The 26,215-nt window shown below is 39.1% G+C and overlaps 1 protein-coding gene across 1 annotated transcript; it reads right to left on the reverse strand.

Annotated features, from left to right (window-relative positions):
- Window positions 1–4,666: 4,666 nt before the first annotated feature.
- LOC133448284 (protein DENND6A-like) lies at window positions 4,667–25,968 on the reverse strand. The gene is made up of 19 exons (XM_061726667.1): window positions 25,608–25,968; window positions 22,699–22,737; window positions 22,480–22,522; window positions 17,073–17,185; window positions 16,910–16,990; window positions 16,154–16,259; window positions 15,076–15,155; window positions 14,184–14,243; window positions 14,037–14,092; window positions 12,925–13,047; window positions 12,613–12,708; window positions 11,212–11,306; window positions 10,687–10,752; window positions 10,502–10,566; window positions 10,326–10,415; window positions 9,975–10,138; window positions 9,305–9,407; window positions 8,688–8,762; window positions 4,667–7,980 (listed from the first exon to the last, which is right to left on the reverse strand). Exons 1-19 carry the CDS (start codon window positions 25,830–25,832, stop codon window positions 7,849–7,851), a joined length of 1,812 nt encoding a protein of 603 aa, XP_061582651.1. The 5' UTR covers window positions 25,833–25,968; the 3' UTR covers window positions 4,667–7,848.
- Between the last annotated feature and the right edge of the window lie 247 nt (window positions 25,969–26,215).

The following is a 26,215-nucleotide window of genomic DNA, read 5'->3' on the forward strand; positions in this document are numbered from 1 at the left end:
AAATGGGCATCAGTCAAACTTTGTTTGTATATTATGATGGAAATATAAATATAAATGTGTTGCAATCTTACACAGGACTACAAGACACTTGGGAAATCATTCCAGATAGGGCAGAAGATTGATTTAGAAACATTTAGATTGATTTCAAAAAAGTTTTCAAAACAAGAGTCCTGGGGCCTGTACTACGAAGCGGGATTTGGGGTTAGCGAGGTAACTTCAGGTTTAACCCTGGGTTTTCAGGACTACGACGGTGGTTCACTTCTTAGCGGGGCACATCGCCATGGTAACTTATGCTGAACCGCTAACCTGCTCCGGAGCAGGTTATGTTCGAGATACAGATCGCCGGGTGTAAAAGCACCGCCCACTGACCAATCAGCTCTCTTGGAAAATGACATGGATGACAATGAGTGGAGCTTGGTGCGCGGATCGTGAGAGGATCCCTCCGAACAGAACGCGTATTCAGGGACCACCAAAACCCCTTTGCTTTCCCTGATGAGTACCTGTATAAACGATCCAGAAAAAAAGGAAAAAAAGAAAAAAGAGGTGGAGGAGAAAATAAAAAATAAATCAATCAATGAATAAATAAAACAAATCATCACCCAAAATCCGATGTACAGTCAATCCAAAACTAATACCAATTAAATAAATAAATCAAGAAGAAATGAAAAAGAAGATGCATTTGTAAGGGGATAGCAAAAAAGGGATTTTCAATTTCGTCCCTCGAACATTCTGAGAAGTCACTTTAAAATACTAAATACCCCCCTCCTGAAAAAATAAAAAATTAAATAAAATAAATAAAAAACCCAATTCTTTGGTACAGCATCAGCACAAGTTATCGGTCAACAACAATAGTTATAGAACCAATATATACAGACTGTCTCAGAAAATTAGAATATTGTGATTTTCTGTAATGCAAACACAAAAACAAAAAAATGTCATACATTCTGGATTCATTACAAATCAACTGAAATATTGCAAGCCTTTTATTATTTTAATATTGCTGATCATGGTTTACAGTTTAAGATTAAGATTCCCAGAATATTCAAATATATGTTTATATCCCTATGAATTTACGCATTTATACATTCAGCGATCTTTTGCCAGCTGTCTTTCCTGCATTTTGCAGCTGCAACTGTGTTGCTTTTTGCCTGTATTATATGCCTATACTCATCATATTTCCGTATAATTATTGTTTGCTCTTCGCTACTGAAATAAGCGGCTCTGACAGCGGACTTCTCCATGCTTGCGATTGGTCATGCGCTGAAAACCCCGCCCCTTTTATGTGCACGCGCTCATATCCAGATTGGAGAAACCTGGGTTGATATACCGAGTTGATAACCGCCGTCGTGTGACCGCTTAGCGTGATTGCAATTGTCCCGCTTAGTGAATCTGGATAAGGAAAAGATATCCTGGATATGTTGAACTTGCTTCGTAGTACAGGCCCCTGGTCGGATGGTCGCACCACATGACATTTTGATGCTTAAAACGACAACAAAATCCCAAATAACTAGTATTTTTGTAAAATTCAAGTGGGTCCATATGTGGGACAGGTCGGTCATATATATGGTATTTTTTCATCCATTTAAACCTTTTTTGAATTGAAAAAAAGAAAATCCGTTTTTCAGAAAATATAGGTGTCACGTCATTGACTAAACATCCAGCAGCTGCCACAGCTAACCTGAATTGGTATAAAGTGGTGTATTCTCCCAAGGAATGTAGCTTGGCAAAGTACTAAGTATAAAAAACAAAGAGGCTCATCAGAAACTAGCCAGATATCAAATCATTTTGGCTTTTTTGTGGTATATATCTGGCCTCTTTTTGGCAAAGGATTAGGGTTTTGGGTCAGCTTTGGTTTAGTTATGATCTGCCATAATAAATAAATGGCGCGAGTTTCGGCTTCTGTTTGGTTAGCCCGCCAAAAAGGCGATGAGCGCGTTCACATCTCATGATTTTATGGCAGCGCTTTGTCATCTAATCCCTCCGGCTGGACAAGAGTCTGCACAAACACCGGGAATTGTTTTAACGGTTACAAGAGTCTCACATCATTTCTCGGCTGGATCACTGGAGGTGAAGGTGAATATATTCCTTCTCTCCGAATTGGTTTGTTTCTGCTAACCACAAGTTTCATGGTTTTGTTTGATCTTTTTGAGAAGCAGGTCATGTACGCAACTTGCATTTTTTAATATAGCCTAATGAAAACATGACTGGCGGATTTTTGATCTGATCGTTTGTGTCGGCTCGTCATCGCGCTGGCTAGATTGTAGTTAGTTAGAATACTGAATCTGATGAGGACATTTAAAACGTCTCTGATAATACGCTTTGCATTGAGTGCATATGCTTAACATTTTAATATGCCAGCGAGAGGTCTGGTGATTTTGCGACCAAGTGTAGTTACACTTTTAACCAGAACAGGAATCCCGGTGTCGTAAGAGCCAGATTAAATAAATGGACTACACTAGGCAGACTGTGATTTTTGGGGCCGCCTCCATCGATGTTATTTATGAATTGAAATCTTAAACTTACCAAAGTTACTAATAAAAGTTAATTCACATTTTACATAGCATAGTCATAGTCAAGTTGGTTCTTTGTATTCCAAAATAAGTCATGTGTTGTATACTAAACAGTCTATCAGACTATTTTTTTATTTTTATTATTTATACGTTATTACAACGCTCTATTAAATGCTATTAAATTATCCTTATCTTATCGATTGCGAGTATCATTGTTAAGGTATTAGTACCAGTAAATCACCAATAGGTGTCAGCATTGCTATGTAAACAGAGTAAAATAAGATAAATGTTTTAAGCTATTGCATTTTGCAGAAAATCTTAATTAAATTTGTTGATTAAATTGAATAGTTAAATAAGAAGTCAAATCTACAAAGACCAATAAAATTTGCAGTAAGACAAAGTGTGCTGTAGTATGTATGTCTGTATGTGTATATGTATGCGTATGCAGAGCCGTCTGGGAGATTTGTGAGGCCCTGTGCGAAATGGCCGGGGGGGGCCCTTGCGCGTGAGCGTAGCGAGCGCGCGTGCAAAATTTTGGGGTTTTTCGGGTCGGATCGGGTGTCTATATGCACAATTTTAACTCTCCAATTAGCAAAGTACTGGATACCTTCCCCTGCCTCATCATCATTTGACTTGCCTCGACGCAGGGCCCCACGGCTGCTTGAGACCCGGATCAGTGAGTCGGATCAGTGATTTTTGTAACAAATTTATCAAACGAGCCTTTCAGAGAGGCATTAAACTCTTTCATTTTCTTTCGTTTTTTTTTCTTTTTTTCATCCCCTGATGGAAATTTCCTGATTCTGTCTCGTTCTCTCGACATTGTGTGACAGTTTGTTCCAACTCCACCCGTCTGGATCAGAGCAGCTTGTGTCTGCGCTTGGTCTGATCAGTTGTATTGAACAACAGACACGCTCATCATTGCACATATATTTATTGATATGCACAGACTAGTACATATTTAGGTCTGTAATGGAACGTGACTGTTGATATTTATGAGGGAAAAAAAACGAAAAAAAAAAAAATTGGGAAAAAAAAAAAAAAAGGCCCATAGCGCCAGGCCCTGTGCGGTCGCACGGTTCGCACATCCCTTGCGGCAGCCCTGTGCGTATGTATGCGTATTTATATATGTATGTATACTAAATATAGTAATAATGCACATATATATATGCCTTAGGTTTTTACCGGCATGGTATCAACCATTAATATGTGTGCAGACAAACAAAAAACAAAAAAAAAAACTTTTTTTTTGTCCCTGTCTGGGCTCCCCCCTGTCAATCGGGCCCTAGGCACATGCCTAGTTTGCCTTTGGGTTAATCCGGCGCTGGGTGTCGTGATTGCCTGCCAGAATCTGATTTCTCCCCTGAAAATGGGTCTTTTTACCTGCCAAAAATTGATTGAAGGCCAAATACAGTTAATGAAAGGTTGTTTCTACCTAAATAGGCTATGATTTGATCTCATTCTTGAGCTTCATAATATAAACACTAGAGCTCACAGGATTGCTTTCAACTCTTTTAAAGGACCATTGCAACCAGTAATCGAGTTGAGGGAGGATGGCATCATCCCCTCCTGAAATAAAAACGGTCCAAATCATCCCCCCTGTAAAACTGCCATCCCCCCTTTCCATCCCTTATGTCATTTCATCAATGAATGTGGTTTTACTGCTATTTCAACATTTAGAGTCATCACCAGAAAAATAACTTATTTGACCATTTTCACCTGTTTCAAGTAAATTTTCACTTGAAATAAGTAGAAAAATCTGCCAGCGGGACAAGATTTTTCTTCTCATTACAAGCAAAAAATGTTTGTTCCACTGGCAGATTTTTCTACTTATTTTAAGTGAAAATCTACTTCCATTCCACTGGCAGGAAACAGGTGAAAATTGTCAAATAAGTTTTCTGGTGATGACTGTACAGTAAATGTTGAAATAGCAGTAAAACCACATTCATTGATGAAATGACATAAGGGATGGAAAGGGGGGATGCCGGTTTTACATTTTTATTTCAGGGGGGGATGCCATCCCCCTCATCCCCCCTCATCCTCCCTCAACTCCAGTACTGGCCGTCCGACACGTTTTCAAACGTCAGTTGTGTCAAATTCCTCTTCCTGCTGAAACTCCTGAACAAAAACATTTGTTTGTTAAATGTTCCGACCTCACAAAGAGTTCAATCATCTCTGCATTTAGTAAGACATCTGCTTTAATAGCAAAATACTTGTACAACCGTCATACAGTACATGGGCCTCTTCACTTTACATCTGTATGTACAAAAACTCCCCACTCGCCAGAGTTGCAGCCCTCCATAAAAATTAAAAGTATCTTTTTAAAACAAATATAAAACTTTCATAGTTGCCCAACAACTAGTGGTCACAGGTTTTTCCAAGCAGCATTTTTTTTCTCTCAACTCTCTTAATTTGTCAACAACGAGGCGAATTTCAAACAATTATAAAACATGTTACAGAATAAAAGAAAATTAGTTTGACAAGTTAGACAAAATGCAAACTTTATACAAATGAAATGAGTCGTAGTAATTTATTCTCCGACTTGACCGGTTGCACGATTATTAAACCTGTTGGAGCTCCAGGAATGTTTCTGAACTTCAAATTAACCAATGATGGATTTTTTTTAAACATTAATGTTATACATTTGCAGAAGTTTAGCTGTTAGATGAAAACACAAAACACCAACATGGAAAAAAATAAATAAAATAAAACCCTGTTTGTGGTTTTCGCTTGTTGAACTCAGCAGTGGTTTTCCTTCTCTTTAAAGCAGCGCAGGGAATCCTGAGCAGAAACATCAACACTTTTCTTCTTTTTTTTAGACCAGAAGTGACGTTTCAGGAGTTAAAGGTGAGAAGAATCTTCCTCACATTTTTACTGAAACCAGTCGGGAGGCCTCATCGACCACCCCGGTAAACTCCCACTGGCGGAGGCTTTTTCTTCCTTTCTTAGATTTAATGGTAAACATTCTGAGAAACGGCCAAATCAGTCAAATATTCAGTCACTACAACATAACTTTAAACTTAACATAACAAGACCGTTTCCAAGCCTAAATTCATCCTTTCTAGTGAAAATACGCCTCTGTTCGTTCCAGAAAAAGACAATATACATCATTATTTTTTAAATCGTTTCCTCCAGTGGGATTCCCACTGAGCACAGAATTGTCAATGTTAGTTTATTGTGGAGATTTACAGCTGCCAACTTCTACTGTCAGTCAAACATTTAAATCACAGCTGAGGACTCATTTTTTTCTCCCTGGCTTTTAACCCGGTTGATTATTTTCACCCCATATTTATTTATTTTAGGAACTGTTTTTATTGCTGAAGTTCTATCTCACACCTGTATTAGTGAACCTTTCTGCTCGCCCCTCTTGTTTTGCTTTGTGCGTTTACGTTCACTGACTTTTAAATGTGCTTTGTAAAACAACTATCGTTACTTATATATTTTTTCTACCCCTGGCACAAACTAAATGTAATAAATCTGTTTCTGCAGACTTGAAATGTTACATTTAAAAACATATCTGTATTTAAAGCAGCAGAGGAACTTCAGTCGTTTTCAGCTCAAGGGCTCCCCCTACTGGCTCGGAGGACAAGTGGCTTTTACGACGTCGTCTTGTTTGGTTTCTTTCTCGGTTTGTCTTTAATTATTACTTTACAGAGTCTTTTAGTCAACATTACTGGCTGGCTTTTGATGAAAATAGAGACTAAACACTGCGAGAGCTGATACCAAGTAGTCAAATACTCCTTGAAATTAAAACGGACGCCAATATTTTAATATCAACAACGGTCCTTTTTGCTGCTTTAAAAAAGTTAAAGTTTAACATTATTTTTAACATTATATTTTTGACATGAAAAAAAAAAACGGTGTTAAGCAGCAACATTTAACTAATTCAGCCGGAAGTCTGCGCATGTCCGTTTGCCGCAGAGACCCGTTAAAAAGCCGTTACTAGGCAACAGCATCCTCACGGAGACAGACTGCTTTTACATTCACGAGCCTCTCAAATACAAAACCTTTGACGCCAAGAACGCGCCGGGTTTTGGATAATTCACACGATTTAAAAAAAACACATCTGAAGCATAAATCAGTCTTTACTAGAAAATTACAGACCTAAATAGTTTATAGTTGATAAAGATGGATAATTAAAAGTAAGGACTAGTTTATGACTACTCTGCTCCGACAAAAGGCTCAATATAAATTCCTTTTTATAAAAATAATGACTTAAGAGCCCCCAAAATCATTTACTTATGTTAGTTTTACTCTGAAGCCTCGCAGGGTTTTGTCATTTAAATGTCATTTTTGTGCCAATGTGAGGCAATTAAAATGTTCTCGTTAACAGAAAACGATTATTGCATGATGTGGAAATATATTCCAGAATATATTTGTAATAAAAGTCTTTTACACCAGTTTTACATTCAGTCTTCAGTAAAAGACAAATGTTTAAGCTTCTGCACGTTTCACAAAGCTTGAATATCTCACGACGCCTGTGATTGGCTAGATGGCGGTCATGTGACCTGGATGCAATGATGTGATTGGCTCCTGAGCAAACTTTAACAGCAACAAGGTGGGACCCGTGTCCCTTCCGGTAAAAAGGGTTGCTGGTGCTTGGTTACATAGACAAATATACAAACATACATGTATATATGTCTATGCTTGGTTACATAGACAAATATACAAACATACATGTATATATGTCTATGCTTGGTTACCTGTGTGTGATGCTCTAATGACGACTAGTAAAATGGAATCATAAAGCACTGCTTGGCTCACTTCAGTTTGTGTGTAAGTGTGTGTGTGTATGAGTGATGGGCACACCGGCTTACGTAGTGATGAAGTGCACTTGTTTTAAAAACAAATTTAAAAAAAAAATGGATGAAGAGAGTTAAAAAGAGAGTTAAAAAGTAAAAATCAAGATGTTAAGAGGTAAAAATGCCGAAGGTCAAACACTTCTGTTCTTCCTGCACACGGACCACCGCCGTCTCCGACGAGACGGTCTGCTGAGTCCAGAGGCGTCGTCCTCTCCTCGTTTTCTAAAGTACAAACGCTCTGTGTCTCTCCGAGAAGAGAAGACTCCGGTCCGGCCTGGCAGCTGCGGCCCGATCCGGCCGGTGGCTTCCAGACCCCGCGATCGCCCGGGACGTCGGGGTTTATTCCGACCCCCGCCGCGTCGGTGAAGCCGGCTGTTCATTTTGTGCATCGAAAACGCTCTTTAAAACGTTAAACCCGAGCAAGACCTCAAACTGGGACCCGGTCTGGGTAAAAGGGAGCCCCCCTCCCCCACAACCATGACAAAGAAATTCAGCAAGCTCAAACTGGGGTTAGTGTTGCAGACAGGAGGGGTTAGAGGTCATGGCGTCGGGGGCTTGTGCAGGATGCCCTGCAGGTCCTCTGGTAAGGCCAGGATCACCGCCTCGATGTGGGCCGTCAGCTTGGCCAGGGTCCCGGGTCGCACCGGGAGCTGCTCCCGCTCCGCCTGGGTCTGTAGCACAGAAACGCCCACTGCCTTAATCAACACTGATCTCCGCGGGAGCTTATTGAGCACATAAAACACTCGGAGTAAAAGTAATGGTATAAGACAGGGGTCGGCAACCCAAAATGTTGGAAGAGCCATATTGGACCAAAAACACAAAAAACAAATATGTCTGGAGCCGTAAAAAATGACTGAGTCTTGTATAAGCCGTAGAATGAAGACAACACATGCTGCATGCTTCTATATTAGTTATAACTGGGGGAAGATTTTTTTTTTCATTATGCACTTCGAGGAAAAAGTCTAAATGTCGAGAAAAAAAGACTAAATTCTGAGAAAAAAGTCGAAATGTCGAGAAAAAAGAACTGTTGAGAAAAAAGTCAAAATTTCGGGAAAAAAGTAGAAATGTTGGGATTAATGTTGAAGTACAATCTCGAGAAAAAAGTCAAAATGTCAAGAAAAAAGTCAAAATTTCGAGAAAAATGTTGAGATTAAAAAGGAAAGGAAAAAGGAATAAAAAAAGAGAAAAAAAGGAAAAAAAGAGAAAAAAAGAAGAAAAAAGTAAAGAAAAAAAAGAAGAAAAAATGAAAAAAAAAAGGTCAAACATTTCTGAAAAAGCTCAAGGGAGCCACTAGGGCGGCGCTAACCCTAACCCGCGGGTTGCCGACCCCCGGTATAAGAGGTACCGATGGAGCGACGTTAAAGATGTTTGTACTGACCAGCTTATCTTTCAGCTTCAGAACCAGATCCACCGCCTCCACCTCTGTGTGCTTCTGGATTCTCTGCTGAAGATCCTGCAAACGGAAAACAGATGAGTGAAACCTGAATTAAGGTTCTGCGTTAAACCAACGCAGAACATACGCCGTTGCCGTGACGCTGTCGTGAACCCTTCGGACTTCTCCGTTACTCCATTTCGCTGCGGTGCAGTACCCCCCCCCGAGAGCGCTAGTTGATACTTTGTTTAGTTTCCGGCTTTTCCGTTCACAGTGAATCAAAGAGATTAGGACAACTATTGTGCAAAAAACCAAACCAAAACAAAAAAACAACACACACACACACGAAGAAAAGAGCGCTGAAAGTTCACGACTGCTTCACGAACCGGAAATGCGTCGCTACCGAGCAAACCAATCACAGCCCTCTTGGTCTGCGTTTGGTCTGCGTCAACTCGACGCGTAGTTACAATTTTTGGGAGGTGCACGTCAGGGCCGTAGGGTGCGTGTCGCCGCGTACCCTACGGTGTAGGCTCTGCGTTGATTTAACGCGGAACCATAATTCAGGCTTGAGAGAGACGGACAAACGGATGGAGAGGTACAGCGATGATCTTCCTCCTCCTCACCTCCTCACACAGCGACTCGAGGTGCAGAGCTTCCAGTTTCTGCGTCATCTCTCGTCTTCTGTTGCGGAACCAGCCATCGAAGTTGGGAGACTTCAGGAAATTCCTGAAAACCAGACGGAAGTCCACAAAAAATGTAAATTTCCATCAGGGTAAGGAGACGTCTCTGCCCTTAGATGTTTTAGTTTTATCACTAAAATATGATCGACATAAAAATGAATTACATACAAATTAAAGATTAAATAATAAATACATAAAAACGAAAATATACAATTACATTTGAAAAATATTTAAAAAATGAAATAAAAAAATATTCTGAAAAAAATACAAGAGAAAAATACAATTCATCCACAAAAATTTTAAAAATGATAAAACAAATTTTTTTTTTAAATTAAACAAAATTAAATATTTAAGAAATGATATAAAAAGAATATTCTAAAGAAATACAAGAAGAAAATAAAATTAATCCACAAAAAAAATAAAAAAAATAAAAAATAATAAAAATAAAAAAATAAAACAAAATTAAATAAAAAATGAAACAAAATTAAAAGTAATAAAACAAAAACATTAAAAATAATAAAACTAAATAAAATTACAAATAATAAAACTAAATCAAATAAAAAAAAGTACATATATAAATTAAAAAAAGAACAGTTAAAGTCCTGGTCCGTACCTATAGAGTCCCATCCAGTCTCCTTTCAGCCGTGATGTGAGCTGGGGTCCAGCCTTCTCCAGCGTCTTCATGAAGTCCTGCTGGATGAAGGGTCGTAGCTGAGGAGGACTCTTCCAGGGACTAATGGACTTCTGGAGAGGCATCAGACTGGCCACGTACCTCTCCTGTAGCAAAAACACACACAGAAGAACCATTTTATCTGGATTTAAATAATAAAAAAAAAAAAAAACATCAATTTGATGACTTGCTCACAGTAGCACAAACAAAAATAATGCACCAAAGCTGGACAAACACAGGAGGAACCAGAGGACATCCATAAATAAATAATAAATAAAACCGGCTGCTCGTTACCAGTGGAATGATGAAACTCTGAGTCAGTTCTAGGAAGTAGCGTCGAAGAATTGCATTTTGTGCTGCTGAAGGTCTCTTCTGTTGAACACCCTGAAAATAAAAAATAAAATAAAAGTTAAATGATAAAACACATTCAGAGCAGAGATGTTTAAACGGCGCTGGAGAATATTTCCTACCTTCTGAAGCTGCTTGATGATTTCTTCATCCTTATTGAGATATGGCTTATACGCAGTATACACACCTGCAACACACAACAGGTAAGCCAACAGTCTGATTCATGTGAATCTGAGTCAGTGGTTATTAATCACGTCAGAAAATAATTAAAAATGAATCAAATAAAAATAGAGTATGAAATATTTACCAGGTTTAGAGTCCAGAGTTTTGAGGTTTTTAAGTTTCTTGACCTTCATCTGCTTGGCCACCTCCCCTGTGAGGAACAGAAACGTAATATAAGGTCAATAACTGGTTTTTGAGCGGTCTCTAAAGTGTCGCTGCGAACCATGGCATCATCCTTTCAACGTTTACACGGTGTCCAAGAAATATGTGATGAAGGTTCATGTCGATGTTCCAGGGCTGACTGGGATCCATCTTACACTTAAAGTGACCCGTTCACTCAAATCCGGCACAATATTTCTAGATTTGATAAAATGGTTAGATTAAATTTAACTTAAACTTAAATTTAGTTGAAATGTCTTATTTAAAGCAAAAATATGTTTGCCAATGTAGGTCAAAAATTCCTCTTGACTATTCAAACCAGCAAAATAGGCTAAAATAATCTTAATTTTCTTGAAACAAGTCTTTTTTTGTTTAAAGTTTTTATTCTGACATGATCACAACAGTTTCATGGGGACAGAAAGACGCACACAGATGCGACGGGAGCGTTTACCTGCTTGCTTCATGTCTCCGATGCGGATGATGTGCGGCCAGTGCTGCAGGGTTTTTGCAAAGAAGGGATTGGTCACTCCCAGAATGACCGACGGCCTGCGGAGCAACAGATCACACACGATGTCAACCTTCTCCGCTAAATAAATGAATACATTTTGTAAATAAAACCAAGATGAAAAACCGGTGGCAGTGAAATGTCCCCTTCTGCATCTCGTCGAGATGCCCGGGCAAGAACACGCACTTGAACGCAACACAAACGGAAAAGTAGTACTTAGACGTATCTCAATCGCACATATTACTTCATGAGACAAAAAAAAAAAGAAATAACAATTGAAATTGTAAACACAGGTCGCACACATGACGCTGCACTGCAAAAACTCAAAATCTTACCAGGAATATTTGTCTTATTTCTAGTTAAAAATGTTTGTGAAAAAATCTCATTACACTTAAAACAAGAGTCATCACCAGATAAATAACTTATTTGACAATTTATATAATATTTTCAAGTAAATTTTCACTTTTTTCCAGTGATGAGTCTAATTGGCTGCCTGAATGACATGTAGCAGGGGAAGGCACAAAGCCTCGCTCCGGGCAGTAGAGCAGCCGGCTGCATACACTATTAAACCGTGTCCTAACTGCATGCGATGCGAACAAGCGTCAGCGACAAAATCAATTCCATTGCTTTATTTTCTATTGGACAGTCCTAACTGGCCGTTTTGAGCTGAACATTTGTCGGACGCCCTGCTTCTATTTTCTTCCTGTCGCTCGTGTTGAAAGCCGGTTGAAAGCGCTGTAGGAAACGGTCATGGATGAGGAACGGCTGGTCCAGTTAGTTGAAATGAGAAGTTCTCTTTATGATTCCTCCTCATTTCACTACAAAAACCTCAATAAAGTGGCAGCTGCTGGAGGGAGATGGACAGAGAGCGTCCGATGTCACGCAGTGCTACGATAGTCGGACCCTCGGATGCAGTTACACGGTTTTATAGTTGTGGGCGTGGTTTGCATTTTCGTTACGTAACGCAAATCAGCAGAATCTTATTGGCTCGTAGATCCACATTACACTGGACGGCTCATCCGGGCGGCTGTACAGACACTGCAGAATTTGGTTGCTTTCCTCCTTCTATGAGTTGTCAGGCTGAGGGGAGACCACTTTATATATGTTAAAGCAAGAGAAAACCTGTTTTTCATAATAGGTCCCCTTCAATTTGACTTGACATTTATTCTGTTTTCTATCCAAGTAGCACACCAGCCGCTCAAAACGTGAGACAATCCCATCTGAACACCCAGCTGTGACCCGACTGCGTTCTCCGATTGTGAGGAGCAACCGACCGACCACTTCTCTCCCCGGAGAATCGTCCGTGTTTCCACCTGGTAACAACTCCGGAGGCTCGTTTGTACTCACGGCGCCTGCGTCCGGGTTGTGTACTCCTTAAACTCGCTGTCGTGGATGGTGAAGTACGGCCGGAAGTCGCTGGAATAGCGCAGAGGAGAGATGCAGCTGCAGAGAGGAGGGAGAGGATGACGAATTAATCTGAGGCGCCCCCCCCCCCCACGAGGAAATGTCAGGCATTACTCAAGAGGAAATGTGCACTTAATAAATAAGACTATCCAGGTCAATTCCACATTAAACAGATTATAGTAATTTAATAATACTTCATTAATCACCGAAGGGACATGATACAATCGGGGTGCGATTAGATCCATCTCGACTCACCTGACCAAAGCCAGCACCGTATCCGACGACTCGGCAGGCGACGGCGCCATGACGACGAGCGCCTCCCCAAGCAGCACCAATTCCCAAAGCATCTGGATGTGGAAGAAGACCGGGTAGAAACATCTGGACAGAGAGGGAAAACTGCCGATCAGTCGTTTTTTATTCTTCTTGAAACCAGCAGTGGAAAGTTACAGTGACATAACTGGGTTGGGTCTGCATAGAAAGTTTATCTGGGCAAATGTACGTGTTTTCCACAAATGGAGGGAAGAAAAATGCTAAAAAGAAAGAAAATAAGAGTGCTGATGCTGCAGAACGTTAAAAGTTCACCACTTTCAAAAGGTGCGCATCAACAGCACTCATAACACTCTTATTTTGCTTTTTATTAGCTAAAATCACATATATTTGTCTATTTGTTACACTCATAAGATTTTCTTTAATGAGGGTCAAACTTAGCAGCTTTGACCAAATTATCTTGTAGAACTACTTTTACCATAGCAACCCTTGCTTTTAATTACATTTATCATTATCATTTTATCTACTATTTCAGTTTTATCAAAACTTTTTTTCAAAATGTATTTCATTATTTTGAATTATTTAAAAATGTATTTATTATTTAAAAAAAAAATATATATATTATTATTTATTTTATTCTAATGAATATTATTATTATTTTACATTTCATACTATATCATGTTCTTATCATTTTATAGTAGATTTCATGTGGGGGAGTGGGGTTTGTGTGAGAGGTGGGGGAGTTTGGGCCCCGTTTTAAACCATTTTTGAACATGTAAAGCCTTTTGTGCTACATACAATGTGCAAAGTGCTTTATAAATTAACTTTGATTGATTGAAATGTCAGTGGAAGTGGATTATTTATTTATTCACTTAATCTGGATGCAGAATACGCTGATATTACACAGAGGAAATGACCTTTATTGAGTATAGTTATGCATGATGGCTCCAATGAGGCTCTGCTAGGTCGGAGGAATGTAAACCAACTCATCTTCGGCTGTATAATTAGGGATAACGGTTCTACCCGCAGTACCACCACTGTACAGCAGATGGGGGTAAAACCACCTGCAAAGGTTCGGAGCTGGTACCAGGAGGCCTCACCTGAAGAGGTCGACCTCATGGATGGTTGGCAGCACGATGGACACCAAACTGTCGCTCTGAAAGCAGACGCAGAGTTTTACGATTTACTTGGTGCACAAATGTCGTACTGAAACCATGACCCCTCAACGTATCGTCCATTTCTGTTACCTGGGCAGACTGGACGAGCTGCGACGTTCCTGGTTTGTCGTAACAGGTGGGAATTCGAACCTGAAGGACAAAATTCAAACATTATTAAAGAAAAGAAAATGCCATGATTCAGTCTGTCCTTCTACACATTTTAATCAGCTGTTAACACTGTTTCTGCTCATAAAAACTGGACAATGATGTTAACGCCATAGCCTAATACAGATGTGTCCTATTGCACATAAACGCGCCAACAAACAGTCCCCAACTCGCAGTATTTTAGGCATTAAATTCCTCTTTTTTTGCTGTAAAAAAATGATTTTATGGGTCTTAGGTGGTTTAGTAAGTTGCATTTAAGGTTGATTTTGCACAAAACACACTTCTATGTTCTAATGTTCAGTTTTCCTTTCAAAACGGACAATTATGCAACTACAAGGAAAAATATTCCCAAAAATGATCTGCAAGTAACATTTCTCCCCATAATGAGGCGAGGAGATTCCCGGTTAACATAGTTTAAAATACACATTAAACTATCTCTCTGTGTGCAACGGAACAATCCACAACCTCTAGACGACCTCCAGGCTGTCCCTGCCTGCAGAGTCACCAACTGGTCACGAGCCCTGACAGAAGGCATCCAACGATACAGAACTGCAGCCTCCAAAAGGCCTGATGCATTTTAAAGGATTAAAAAAAATTTAATTACGAGACAGATTTTTCCCACATGAACCTGTTTCAGGGCTTTAGCCTCCAGGCCGAGCAGCGGCGGGAAATGGAGCAGAGCCGCTGTTAATATCATTAATTACTCCGGTTCTCAACCTGCTGTGACAAGTCAACATGAGCTGTTTACCTACTGTGTGTGTGTGTGTGTGTGTGTGTGTGTGTGTGTGTGTGTGTGTGTGTGTGTGTGTGTGTGTACCTTGATGACGACGCCCATAATCGGCAGCGTTAGGATTCGTCCAGGATGAGGCGTCGGCCAGCGGTCTATGTCATTACAAGCTGTCAAAAACACACAGAAAAAAATGGTCAAAATTCAGAAAACAAATAAAACCACAGCCTTGAAAAAAAAAACTTTTATGGAGGAAATAAAAAAAAATTTTAAAACGGTTTCGTTTACCAACTGTTAAGTAGTTTAGTAACTCTACAAAATTATTTTTGATGAATGATTTTTTTTGTTAAAGACAACCAATTGACCCTTTGTCAAGCAGACATTTTTCGTAATTTATTGTTGGTTTTGTATGGAAGAGTATTAGGGCCATGCAGGAGAAAAAATATTTGAGAGGAGAAGATTTTTTTTTATTGAGCACTTCGAGAAAAAAGTCAAAATGTCGAGATTAATGTTGAAATACAATTTCAAGAATAAAGTCGAAATTTCGCCTTTTTTCTCCACATTTCGACTTTTTTACTCAACATTTTGACTTTTTTCTCGAAGTGCGTAATGAAAAAAAAAAATCTTCCTCCTCTAAAATATTATTTTTATTTTTCTCCTGCCTGGCCCTAATACTCTTCCGTAGGTTTTGGCAGGAAATGTATTCCTGTGATTCTCTCTTTCACGAGTGCCCCAAGCACACCGCTTAACTATTTAAGATAAATAAATAAACGCTTTCGCGGTTGTAGCTTTGGGTTGTAGCTGCTGCCGAGCTGACTTTGTTTTGGAAGTACGGATCGGATTTCTGCCAGTTTTGGGATAAAAATATGCTGCACCCTCACTACACTACAAGTGTTCCTTTCTACTAATACAACGTTTAAAAAAAAAATCCAGTGATTTAAATTTCGATACAAAATCTACGGTTTTTCCATTGATGTGAACGAGAAAGGCTGTTTGGTCCAACCGGATATTCTGACCAGGATGTAGCAACGGAGGATGATTTTTATGTTTTTTTATGTTTGATGTAAAAATATATGACACCAGCCTGGTTTACAGGAAACTTCTCGAATGTAAAAGATACAATTACATCATCACATCCCAATTAAATACACCAGGGAACCACACTGACCCGCCTCCAGACACGGTTCCTGCTTCTCGAAGTATTCTGGAGCCATGATCTTCAGCAGCGAGTGGAAGAAGGTCGCGTACGGCAGCTTACTGATCAGGACCAGGGACTGGGGACAGAAATGAACGAATAAAAAGGACTTTTTTGATATTTATATTTGTAAAGTATCATCAATATACTTCCATACTCAAACATCTATTACATCACTTGTTCACAACTCACAAGATTAAAGCAGCTGCTAACTGCTTATAATATATAAGTCATATAAAATCATATTTTTAAATTGATTACATTTCAGGGTTTCATTAAGTACTACCTATTCTAATTAATTATATCAGCACTTTGTAGGAATTTCAATTGTAATTTCACATTTTACCAGCTTGTTATATATATATATATATAAATTTAAAAAAAAATCTTGGTTTCCAACCCAAGCCACCCCAAAAGTTGCTTAAAAGTAATACTAAGGCATAAAATAAAGACAAGAGCAATAATTATTAATTATTGGTGGAAAAAGAAGAAATGAGCTGTGAAAACACCTTTTCGGCAAAAGCAATGTTTATTTTACTTTTTCATTTTGTTTTGTAAAATAACTTGTACTTGTCGAAATAAAGATAATTCATTCATTCATTCATTCATTCATTCATTCATTCATTCATTCATTCATTCATTCATTCATTCATTCATTCATTCAATACAAAGGAATTGAGGTTCAGATTTGTTTGAATCGGGGTGACGGAGCGGCAGACCGACACCGACCTTCTGGAAGTATCCCCTCTTCAGCGACTTGTCTCGGACCTGACGGAAGTAGACGTAGCCGTAGTAATGACCCTGCTCCCTCTGCAACACAGTCACACACAGAAAGCATTAAAACGGACCCGGGCCCTCTGAGCCTCCCCGGTAGTGCCGGTGACCTCCTGACCTTCAGGCAGGGCGGTGCGTCTCTGTCCGTGCTCTCCAGGAAACACCCCAGCGACGACTTCCTGCTGGAGCCCTGACGGAAGCGGAAGCAGAACTGCGTGTCGCCAAGGCAACCTGGAAACACAGGACGTACGATGGTTAGTTACCACGGAAACACTTAAAATCATTAACACTAACAATCAAGTTTTATTTCCAATTATCAACCCTGGCTCTTCAATAAGCTCATCGCCGAGATGCGGCTTATTTCTGACCTCGGTATTTTTAAATCTAGGCTAAAAAACACATATTTAAGAACGTTTTAACACCCAGTAGTGTGATGAAACTTTTATCTTATTGTTTGTATTGTTCTTATTTATCCTCCTTTTTATTACTTGCTGTAAAGCACTTCGGCACACCGAAAGGCTGTTGAAAAGTGCTGTATAAATATAGTACATTACATTATGTTCTCATTAATGTCACAATCTGACAAAATTACACTTTTACTCACCAGGAAAATGTCTCGTCAGGCCAAACCACAAAATACTTGTAATCAGCTTGACCAACACGTTCATCTGGTCTAAGCAAGACATTCTCCTGTTTTACAGCTGACTGAATATAAATAAATGCTGAAGACGTTAAAATACAGGTTATCTTTGTAGCGTAAAGTTTACCAAAGTAAACCACTATAAGACATTTCAGATCAACGGAGCAAATGCTGGCAGCGCTGCTCAGATATTCGTTTAGATGTCTTTTGGTCGGTGCGATGTCAGTTTCTGAGGAACAGGAACTTTATTTTGAAATAAGAGAAATGGAACTGTTGTTTTGAAGAAGGAAACTGACTCTGAGGTTTTCATCAGTGGTGGAGGGTCAGAAAACATCAGAGAAAACTGTGAGCATATGTTGAGAGAGCTCAGGTGTCTGGAGCTGAAAAGGGGAAAACATCAAGTACTGGCCATTTCCAGGGAAGCATATATTTTGTGCTCTTTTCTCTTGCATTGTGAAGGTTTTCAACCTGATTTTAAAACCTTCTTGACTGTCTGGTAACTCGTGGATGTTTCAAAAAGTAAACAGATGGAAAAGTAAAAGAAGAAAGTTCTGAGTTGATCCATCCTAACCTTTTTCAAGTTTGGGCAGACTTTCATGCAAAATCCGCAGATAACTTGACAGACAAACACCAGCTCGACCTCTGTATCACTTTACTTCTATGATAGTTGCAATAGTTGTGGGGCGATGCCTGATCCGGCATCCGCTTTGAAGTGAATATTTAAATATCCAGAAAAAAACGGCTCTCAAATTGCCCTTTTTATGAGACTTTAAACCTGAGAAGACTTTTCTTAACAGTCAAAGTCAGTTTAGTTTAGTTCTGCTGGGTTCCATGGTCACAGCTTGGCTTGTCTTCGTAGCTAAGTGGGAGACGGCAGGGACGAGTCCAGGTTTTTCTTTCACCCCACACGCCTGCGAGCCAAAACACAAACTCTGCAACTCCATCCAATTTAATACCGCCAAACAATTATCCATCCCACTTCCCCCGAGGCGTCGGCGAGCGAGGTTAGGCTGTACCTTAGATATTTGTTCATGGATTACTCGTCTTCCTCAGTGGGGCATATTTCTATTTCAACTCCGTTTCTTTTAATAAATGAGTGTAGAGCAGTGTAATGTTACCCCGACCTGCACGTATCCATCTAAGCCAGAACATACTCCGACTTCACTGGACAATATCATGTCAATGGGATCTAAAAGGGGCATGTGGTTGCAGACTTGTGAGGGATGTCGCTGTGATCTGTTCATGGTCACCGAAAAGTACTTCTGCCTCATAATAATCAAAAAACACCACAAGAAGATTTCCCTTTTACTAAATGTAAACAGTTTTGCACCAGAAACTGTCAATCGTGTCATTCAAGAAGCCGATTCTACTGAGAAAATCTGAGCAAAACATTTGGTTGTTTGTTCAGGCAGATGCAATTTAAGTCAGTACAAATGTAACCCAGTGAAACGCGACACGTTGTTGTTGAATGTCGGTACCAAGTGTTCAACCGTTGTATTTCCACAGCGTCTTTGCCCGGCCTCTCGAGTCAAAGTGTGGAAAGGAATCAATGAGATATCAACATTTCTAAATCTTTGCAGCAAAAACAGCAACATTGATTCTTTAAAATTGGATTAGTTTGCATTTTAAGAGCAGAGTAAGTTACCATAATGACGCAGACAACGCACAGCTTTACATTAAGTGTAGGACCTTCTACATTTGAATTTACTTCCTAGGAAAAAAATTAGGGATGCACGATACGTTTCTTCAAGCCGATACTGATAACTTCCTGCTTCTTAAGACCGATACAGATAACATATTCATATTTATTATTTTTTAAATTTAGATTCACCTGTAGTTTGTGCACCCCAGAAAACTGTGCAATCTTTACTGGAACTTTTATTATCGTATATCGGAGCTATTTTTTAATATTATCAGATTTATTGATATGACGTCATAATTCCTGATATTGGCCCGATAAATATCGGATCGATATTTATCATGCACCCTGGGGGCCGTGCCTGGAAAACCTCAGCAGGGAGGCAACCAGGAGACATCCTTATCAGACAACGGAGCCACCTCCTCCGGCTCGTCTCCAATCGATGGTGAAAATGGAGTTTAATCAAATTCACTCAAAGCTCAGAAATGTTTGTTACAGAGGACGAGCAGACGTGTCGCTTGTTTGGATCGACTGTTGCTCGACCTGATGTTCCTGGTTCTCACCATTTGCACAAACAGGAAGAGGAAAAGGAAAAAAAAAAAAAAAGGAAGCCCACAGTGTGTGATCCGAAGGCATCTAACCTCAACGTGATCTTTGCGCAACCCCAGACAGACGGAGCGAGTGTGTGAGAGGAGAACATTAAAGACGGGTAAACAGAGTTCCACATCCTGGACACAAACAGCAGCATGCTCTGGCAGACTTCACCGCATTCCTCTTCATCTGAGACACACACACACACACACACACACACACACACACACACACACACACAGTCCCAGGAGCACAGCCAACACACAATGACATCATCCTGCCGGGTTGCATTCAGGAGCATCAAGCCAAAAACGTCTCTTCAGGAACTGAACCACATCACTGACATATTTGGGGTTAAATTATTTTGGGTGATCCTGTTTACCGTAATCTGGAGTGTGTACAACACGGTATACAAACGTGTTCCTGCAACTCTACAAACATTTAGGACCTCAGGACAAACACGACCAGAGTTTACAGACCGGCCAAGAAAAAGGCAGCCAGAACTCTGGACTTATTTTCACAACCCAAATGATGCACAGCATCTTTTCTATTCAGAGGGAAAATATAAGGCCACAAAACAGTGGAAAATACCATGTATACATGTATTCACATCTATATTGCATCATATTCAAATTACTAGACATACACATTTTTTTCACCAAAAAGTAATTAAGTGAAAAACAACAAAGAAAAAGAGTGATTTATCAACTACTTGCCGTTGATGGACACGTTACGTTACTGAGATGACAACGCTTGATTAGGGCTGGGGATCAATTCAAATGTCAAGAATCAATTCAATTCCAATTCTTAAGATTCAGAATCGATTATCACGATTCGAATCAATCTGATCCAATCCGAAGTGTTATTAAAAAATGTTTTTTAAGGCTGTTACCTGAATCACATGACTGTAGTTATGCAACATATTAATATTAGTATTAAACTTGATTCCATGTTCATTGTTTGTTAGTTTCACACCATGTGCATGCAGGATTTAAATGACGTGACTACTGGGATTAACGTTCACCGGGTGAAAATGTAAAAATAAAAAAAAACATCTTAAGACATATGAATTCGATTTAAAATCAGAGAATCGATTTTTTTAACACAGGCTTGATGCCTGATTGGATTCAAATATGCAGCTTTGAGGCATGATACATATGCACAACTGCAAGGATTGATTAAATATTTCAAGAGAAAAGCTAAAAACGTCTCCTAACGTGAATCTCCTGGGACCACAGAAGTCCCTGGCAGTGACTTTCCTTGTTGGCTTCATGCCTCACGCCAGCTGACAACTTCCATCTTTTATATATAGTCCGGCCGACTGGCTGGCAAAGGCTCATTTTCCTTGAGAAGAGTTCCTGACTGACTGAAATGGCCCAGAAGCATGTTTTGAGCAGGCCAAGTCCTCAATAAAGCTAAGAAAACCATGTTTTAATATTTCATTTATTATAAGCTTTAGCATATAAAACTCCGGGTCTTCCTCTGTGAAAAGAAAGGAATTCATTGGAGCTTGAATATTCAAACTGTTAACTGGCTGGGAGGAGCTCAGTGTGCCGGTGTGGGGTTAAAAGTGTTTAATTTCTAACGGCTTAAACTTTCTGTTTTTATTTCAAATGTTTTAATCCCATGTCTGCATCTGATTTAAAATGCCCTTCAGAGACGAGTGTCAGCACTTAGACATCCAGTCAGTCTCATTTCAAAGCCAAAGTCCCCACAAGTAGATACGGTGCAATAAATCATGTCTCGCTACTCATTCCTGAGATGTGAAGGCAAATGTAAAAAGGCACATAAGCCAACTCTGATCAAGATACGAGACTGAATTTATGGGGGACTCTTAGGGAGAAAGTGAGCTGCAGTTTCATGCCTCACCATCTGACACACACCTACAGTGTATCATACGTAAATATTTATAGCAGCCCTGTGAGCATTTTATCCTAATCCTGTCTTCATCCAAAGGCCGGCAAGTTCCTCAGCTCCTGCTGACTCACAGTCAACAAAAAGACACACCTGCATGCAAACCCACACTCTCACTTCACACACTGACCAACAGCACTGTTTGCCAAAGTGTGTGTAAACCAATCCATATCCTTTCATTATACCAAGGTTTTTTTCCCCAGACATCTTAAATTATCTTCCAAAAGCACCAATTACTTTAGAAACGGAAAACCAAAGCAAAGCCAGCACTTTTAAACCGACCGTGGCTGATAGTATCACATCTTATTCAGTTTATTTATGTTGACAGAAATAATCATCATCTTCATTTTTCTGCTTTTCTGGTTGTGGGTCGCCACATCTTTCTCACGGTGCATTGTTTGTTTGATAGTAATCAAACAAAATAAAACGATACCTGAAAACAACTGTTTACTTAATATTTCTGTTGAAAAACATTGTCTAGAATTCATCAAAAATGACATTTTTGGATTCAGCAGTTGCCTTTTTTCTTTTTAAACCATCACTTTTTTTCAACATTTCTTTTGCTTTTCAGAACTTATTCAACGGTGACGATCAAAAGTATGTTTGAACATTATTTGTGGATGAACTTTGAGCATAAATTGATGCGTTACCATAAAATGATTCCAGTCTAAACTGCGGTACCGATTTTTCTGAAGGAAATACAGACGTTAGAGGTCTAATAAGGCTGAACAGGTAACTCACCTGAGTTGGAGTCAGGAAAAGACAGGTAACAGATGCTTGTTTTCTGAAAGAAAAAAATATATTAAAATATTGTTTTTAATCACGTCTGTTTAAGTTGATGTAGTGATTTTTGTAGCAAAAAAAAAGCACAATGGCCAGCCAAGAGACACACTTCAAATGTAAATGATGGTGAATCTGAAAAGCCTTCAAAATGAACATTTATCAATCAGACTGACTTGCCTCTTTCTCTGACAGTTTGGAATGATGAGGATAAATGACCTGAAAGACAAATAAAAGCAGTCACCACACAGCCGGACGCCATTACCAAACCAAACCACCAACCCTTTATCATCCAGGGATTTACAGCTTTCACACAAAAGGAGGAGATCGTATTGTATTAACAGATCTTAACAACTCCCTACCAGTCATTTACAGACAATCTGAATTATTTATGTGCAAATTAATTTTTACGTATGACACTTCATTTATTGTAAATGAAAAAACAGATTTTATAGAAAAATATTCAGACCAAAATTAACAATGTCCTGGACTCTCAGGTCTGCCTCGTCCATCAGCCTTACGGTGCCCATCGCCCGTCTGTCCGCACTTTAATTCCCCCCCCTCGGATTTATATTGTTGTGTTTTTGTGTTTTTTTGCTCTTTTAATCAATGTTGTGTGCCCTGACAGGCGCCTTAAATAAATGTATTATTATTATTATTATTATTATTATTATTATTATTAGTGTCAGCAGCAGAGTTGCGAATAAGTAAATGCAATAAAATTCACTCAATAAAAGCCCATAACATATTATATAACTTTATATGCAATTTAAAATATACACATTGTTAAAATAAATTGGGTAATTAAATTAAATTGCGTAAACAAGTACATGATTATAATTCAAAACACAACTACTCCTATTAAAATATACGTCCGAGCTCTGCAGGGTTTTGTTGTTGTTGTTTTTGGCTGTTCAGTCACCAAAGAAAGTGAAACAAACCCTGTTTAACTGTAGACCCAAAACTTTACTGACATGTCATCAGCTTTGTGATAACAGTTTTTTTGCTCTGACAACCTTGGAATTCAACCTCCAACTGCAAAAAGCTGCCTTACTCAAGTTTCAAGTGGCAAAAAAATAAAAAATGAATAAAAATTACCAAAGAGTTGCAGAATAAAAAATCTTCATGAGAAATGAAAGCCTGAGTGATATAATGGTGAATGGACCCGGCTAACTCCTGGGAAGTTCGTCTGCATCTGTTGTAAAATGCTCTGATAATCTGGCAATATCTGTGTGATGATTTCTGATTTTAAAGCATTTATTTTGTTGTCCTTTTTTTGCTCTTTTAATCAATGGTGTGTGCCCTGAAAGGCGCCTTAAATAAATGTATTATTATCATTATTATTATTAGTGTCAGCAGCAGAGATGAGAATGAATAAATGGAATAAAATTCACTCAATAAAAGTCCATAACATATTATATAACATTATATGCAATTTAAAATATACACATTGTTAAATTAATTGGGTAATTAAATTAAATTGCGTAAACAAGTACATAATTATAATTCAAAACACAACTACTCCTATTAAAATATACGTCCGAGCTCTGCAGGGTTTTCGTGTTGTTGTTTTTGGCTGTTCAGTCACTAAAGAAAGTGAAACAAACCCTGTTTTACTGTAGACCCAAAACTTTACTGACATGTCATCAGCTTTGTGGTAACAGGTGTTTTTGCTCTGACAACCTTGGAATTCAACTTCCAACTGCAAAAAGGTGCCTTGCTCAAATTTTAAGTGGCAAAAAAATTGGAAATAAAAATGACTATAATAAATCTTCATGAGAAATGTAGAAGTGTAGGTAGCTGTGTGTGGGTGTGTAGATGAGGTTCCTCTTACAAAGGATTAGTACCATATATAGGTAGGATAGTTAGGCTATATGCTGGAATAATTATAGCAGTAGAGATGTGTGTGCAGATAGGCCTAGATAAGCCAAGCTAGCTCTTATTATGTGTGTCATTTTGTATGTTTTTAATGTTTGTATTGTGTATGTTTTTAATGTTTGTAAGGGCATGTCAAGTATGTGTACTTTTCTAACTCCTTTCTTTTAATTCTGATGTGAGCCCTGTTAGGGACGAGTGTTGCAAATTAGCATTCGCTATAAACGCTATGATACAGGCATCAGATAGCCATTTATGTCTGTCTATGTTTTCTGTATCTGTCCCTTCCAAATAAACCGCGGTTGAATTGGTTTGATATTGGATATTGGATATTATGAATTCAACACCCATAAAACTTGTGATACATACCACTGATTTTGGTCATATTGCTTGTGATGTGTTCATTGTCATCTAGACTATATATCACAAGAGAGTAATTATTATAAAATCATATTATGGGCTGATTTAATGAGGTTTAATGATGATTTAATGAGGTTTAATGAATTCAACACCCATAAAACTTGTGATACATAACACCGATTGTTTTCAAACCACTTCTGATGTGTTCATGGTCATCCAGACTATATATCACAAGACAGTAATTATTTATATTTAAAAAAAAAAAAAAAAAAAAAAAAAAAAAAAAAAAAATCATACTATGGGCTGATTAATGTGGTTTAATGAATTCAACACCCATAATAAACAATCGGTGTTATGTATCACAAGTTTTATGGGTGTTGAATTCATAAAACCTCATTAAATCAGCCCATAGTATGATTTTATAATAATTATTTACAGTCTTGTGATATATGGTCTGAATGACCATGAACACATCACAAGTGGTTTGAAAACAATCGGTGTTATGTATCACAAGTTTTATGGGTGTTGAATTCATTTGGTGTTGAATCCATTAAACCTCATTAAATCATCATTAAACCTCATTAAATCAGCCCATAATATGATTTTATAATAATTACTCTCTTGTGATATATAGTCTAGATGACCATGAACACATCACAAGCAATATGAAAAAAATCGGTGGTATGTATCACAAGTTAAATGGATGTCTTTGAATGTCCAATATCCAATATCAAACCAATTCAACCGCGGTGAGAATTAGAGCTGTATTTGTGTGCTCTGGTCCGGGATATAGTCGGATCCCTCCCTGGTGGTGAATGGTCCTGGTTCTGGTCCTGGTCCTGGTCCTAACTCACCTCCACAGCCTGGCCCAGCTCCAGGTCGAAGCCCACCACGCAGATGCAGTGCAGCCAGGCGGAGAAGCGGTCCCAGGGCAGCAGCAGCGCGTCCCCCGGCCCCTCGTCGCCCCCGGAGCCGCAGGGCAGCGTCATCTCCTCGGCTGGGGAGACGCTCGCCGCGTCCTGGTCGTCCAGCTCCTCCGGCTCCTCCACCTGCAGCTCCTCGGAGCCCTGCAGGGCCATGGCTCCCACACGGACACACTGGTGCTCCTGTGAGGGTTAAATGTGTGTTTTTGTCGGTGTTTTTCTCCCCTCAAAAAAACAACAACAAGTGAAAGCAAAGCAGCAGCACAGAAAGTAGCTAGCTACAAGTAGCATGTAGCATTGGGGGCGGGGCCTGATGACGTTCCGGGGATGGAACTCTGACCTCATCACGCACCGTCGTCCTCGGCCCTGGTTTTCATTCAATAAATAATTCCCCACCATGGAAGAAAAACGATCATGTAAACTAAAACTCCAAGCTTATCACGTGAAAGGTAAAACCAACAATGAATCAATAGATAAAATCACTTGGTAACTTTTTTATTATTTTTTTTATGAAACGTGTGACGTCATCACGCACCGTT

Source organism: Cololabis saira, chromosome 8 (genome assembly GCF_033807715.1).
Source record: "Cololabis saira isolate AMF1-May2022 chromosome 8, fColSai1.1, whole genome shotgun sequence".
NCBI classification, from domain to species: Eukaryota; Metazoa; Chordata; class Actinopteri; order Beloniformes; family Belonidae; genus Cololabis; species Cololabis saira.

Coding starts and splice junctions, on each gene's coding strand:
- LOC133448284 (XM_061726667.1), bottom strand. CDS start 25,832: ATGGCCCTGCAGGGCTCCGAGGAGCTGCAGGTGGAGGAGCCGGAGGAG. Junction 15,156..16,153: donor GGAACCGTGTCTGGAGGCGG/GTCAGTGTGGTT, acceptor TGTTTTTGACAG/CTTGTAATGACATAGACCGC. Junction 10,567..10,686: donor AACTCTGGACTCTAAACCTG/GTAAATATTTCA, acceptor TGTGTGTTGCAG/GTGTGTATACTGCGTATAAG.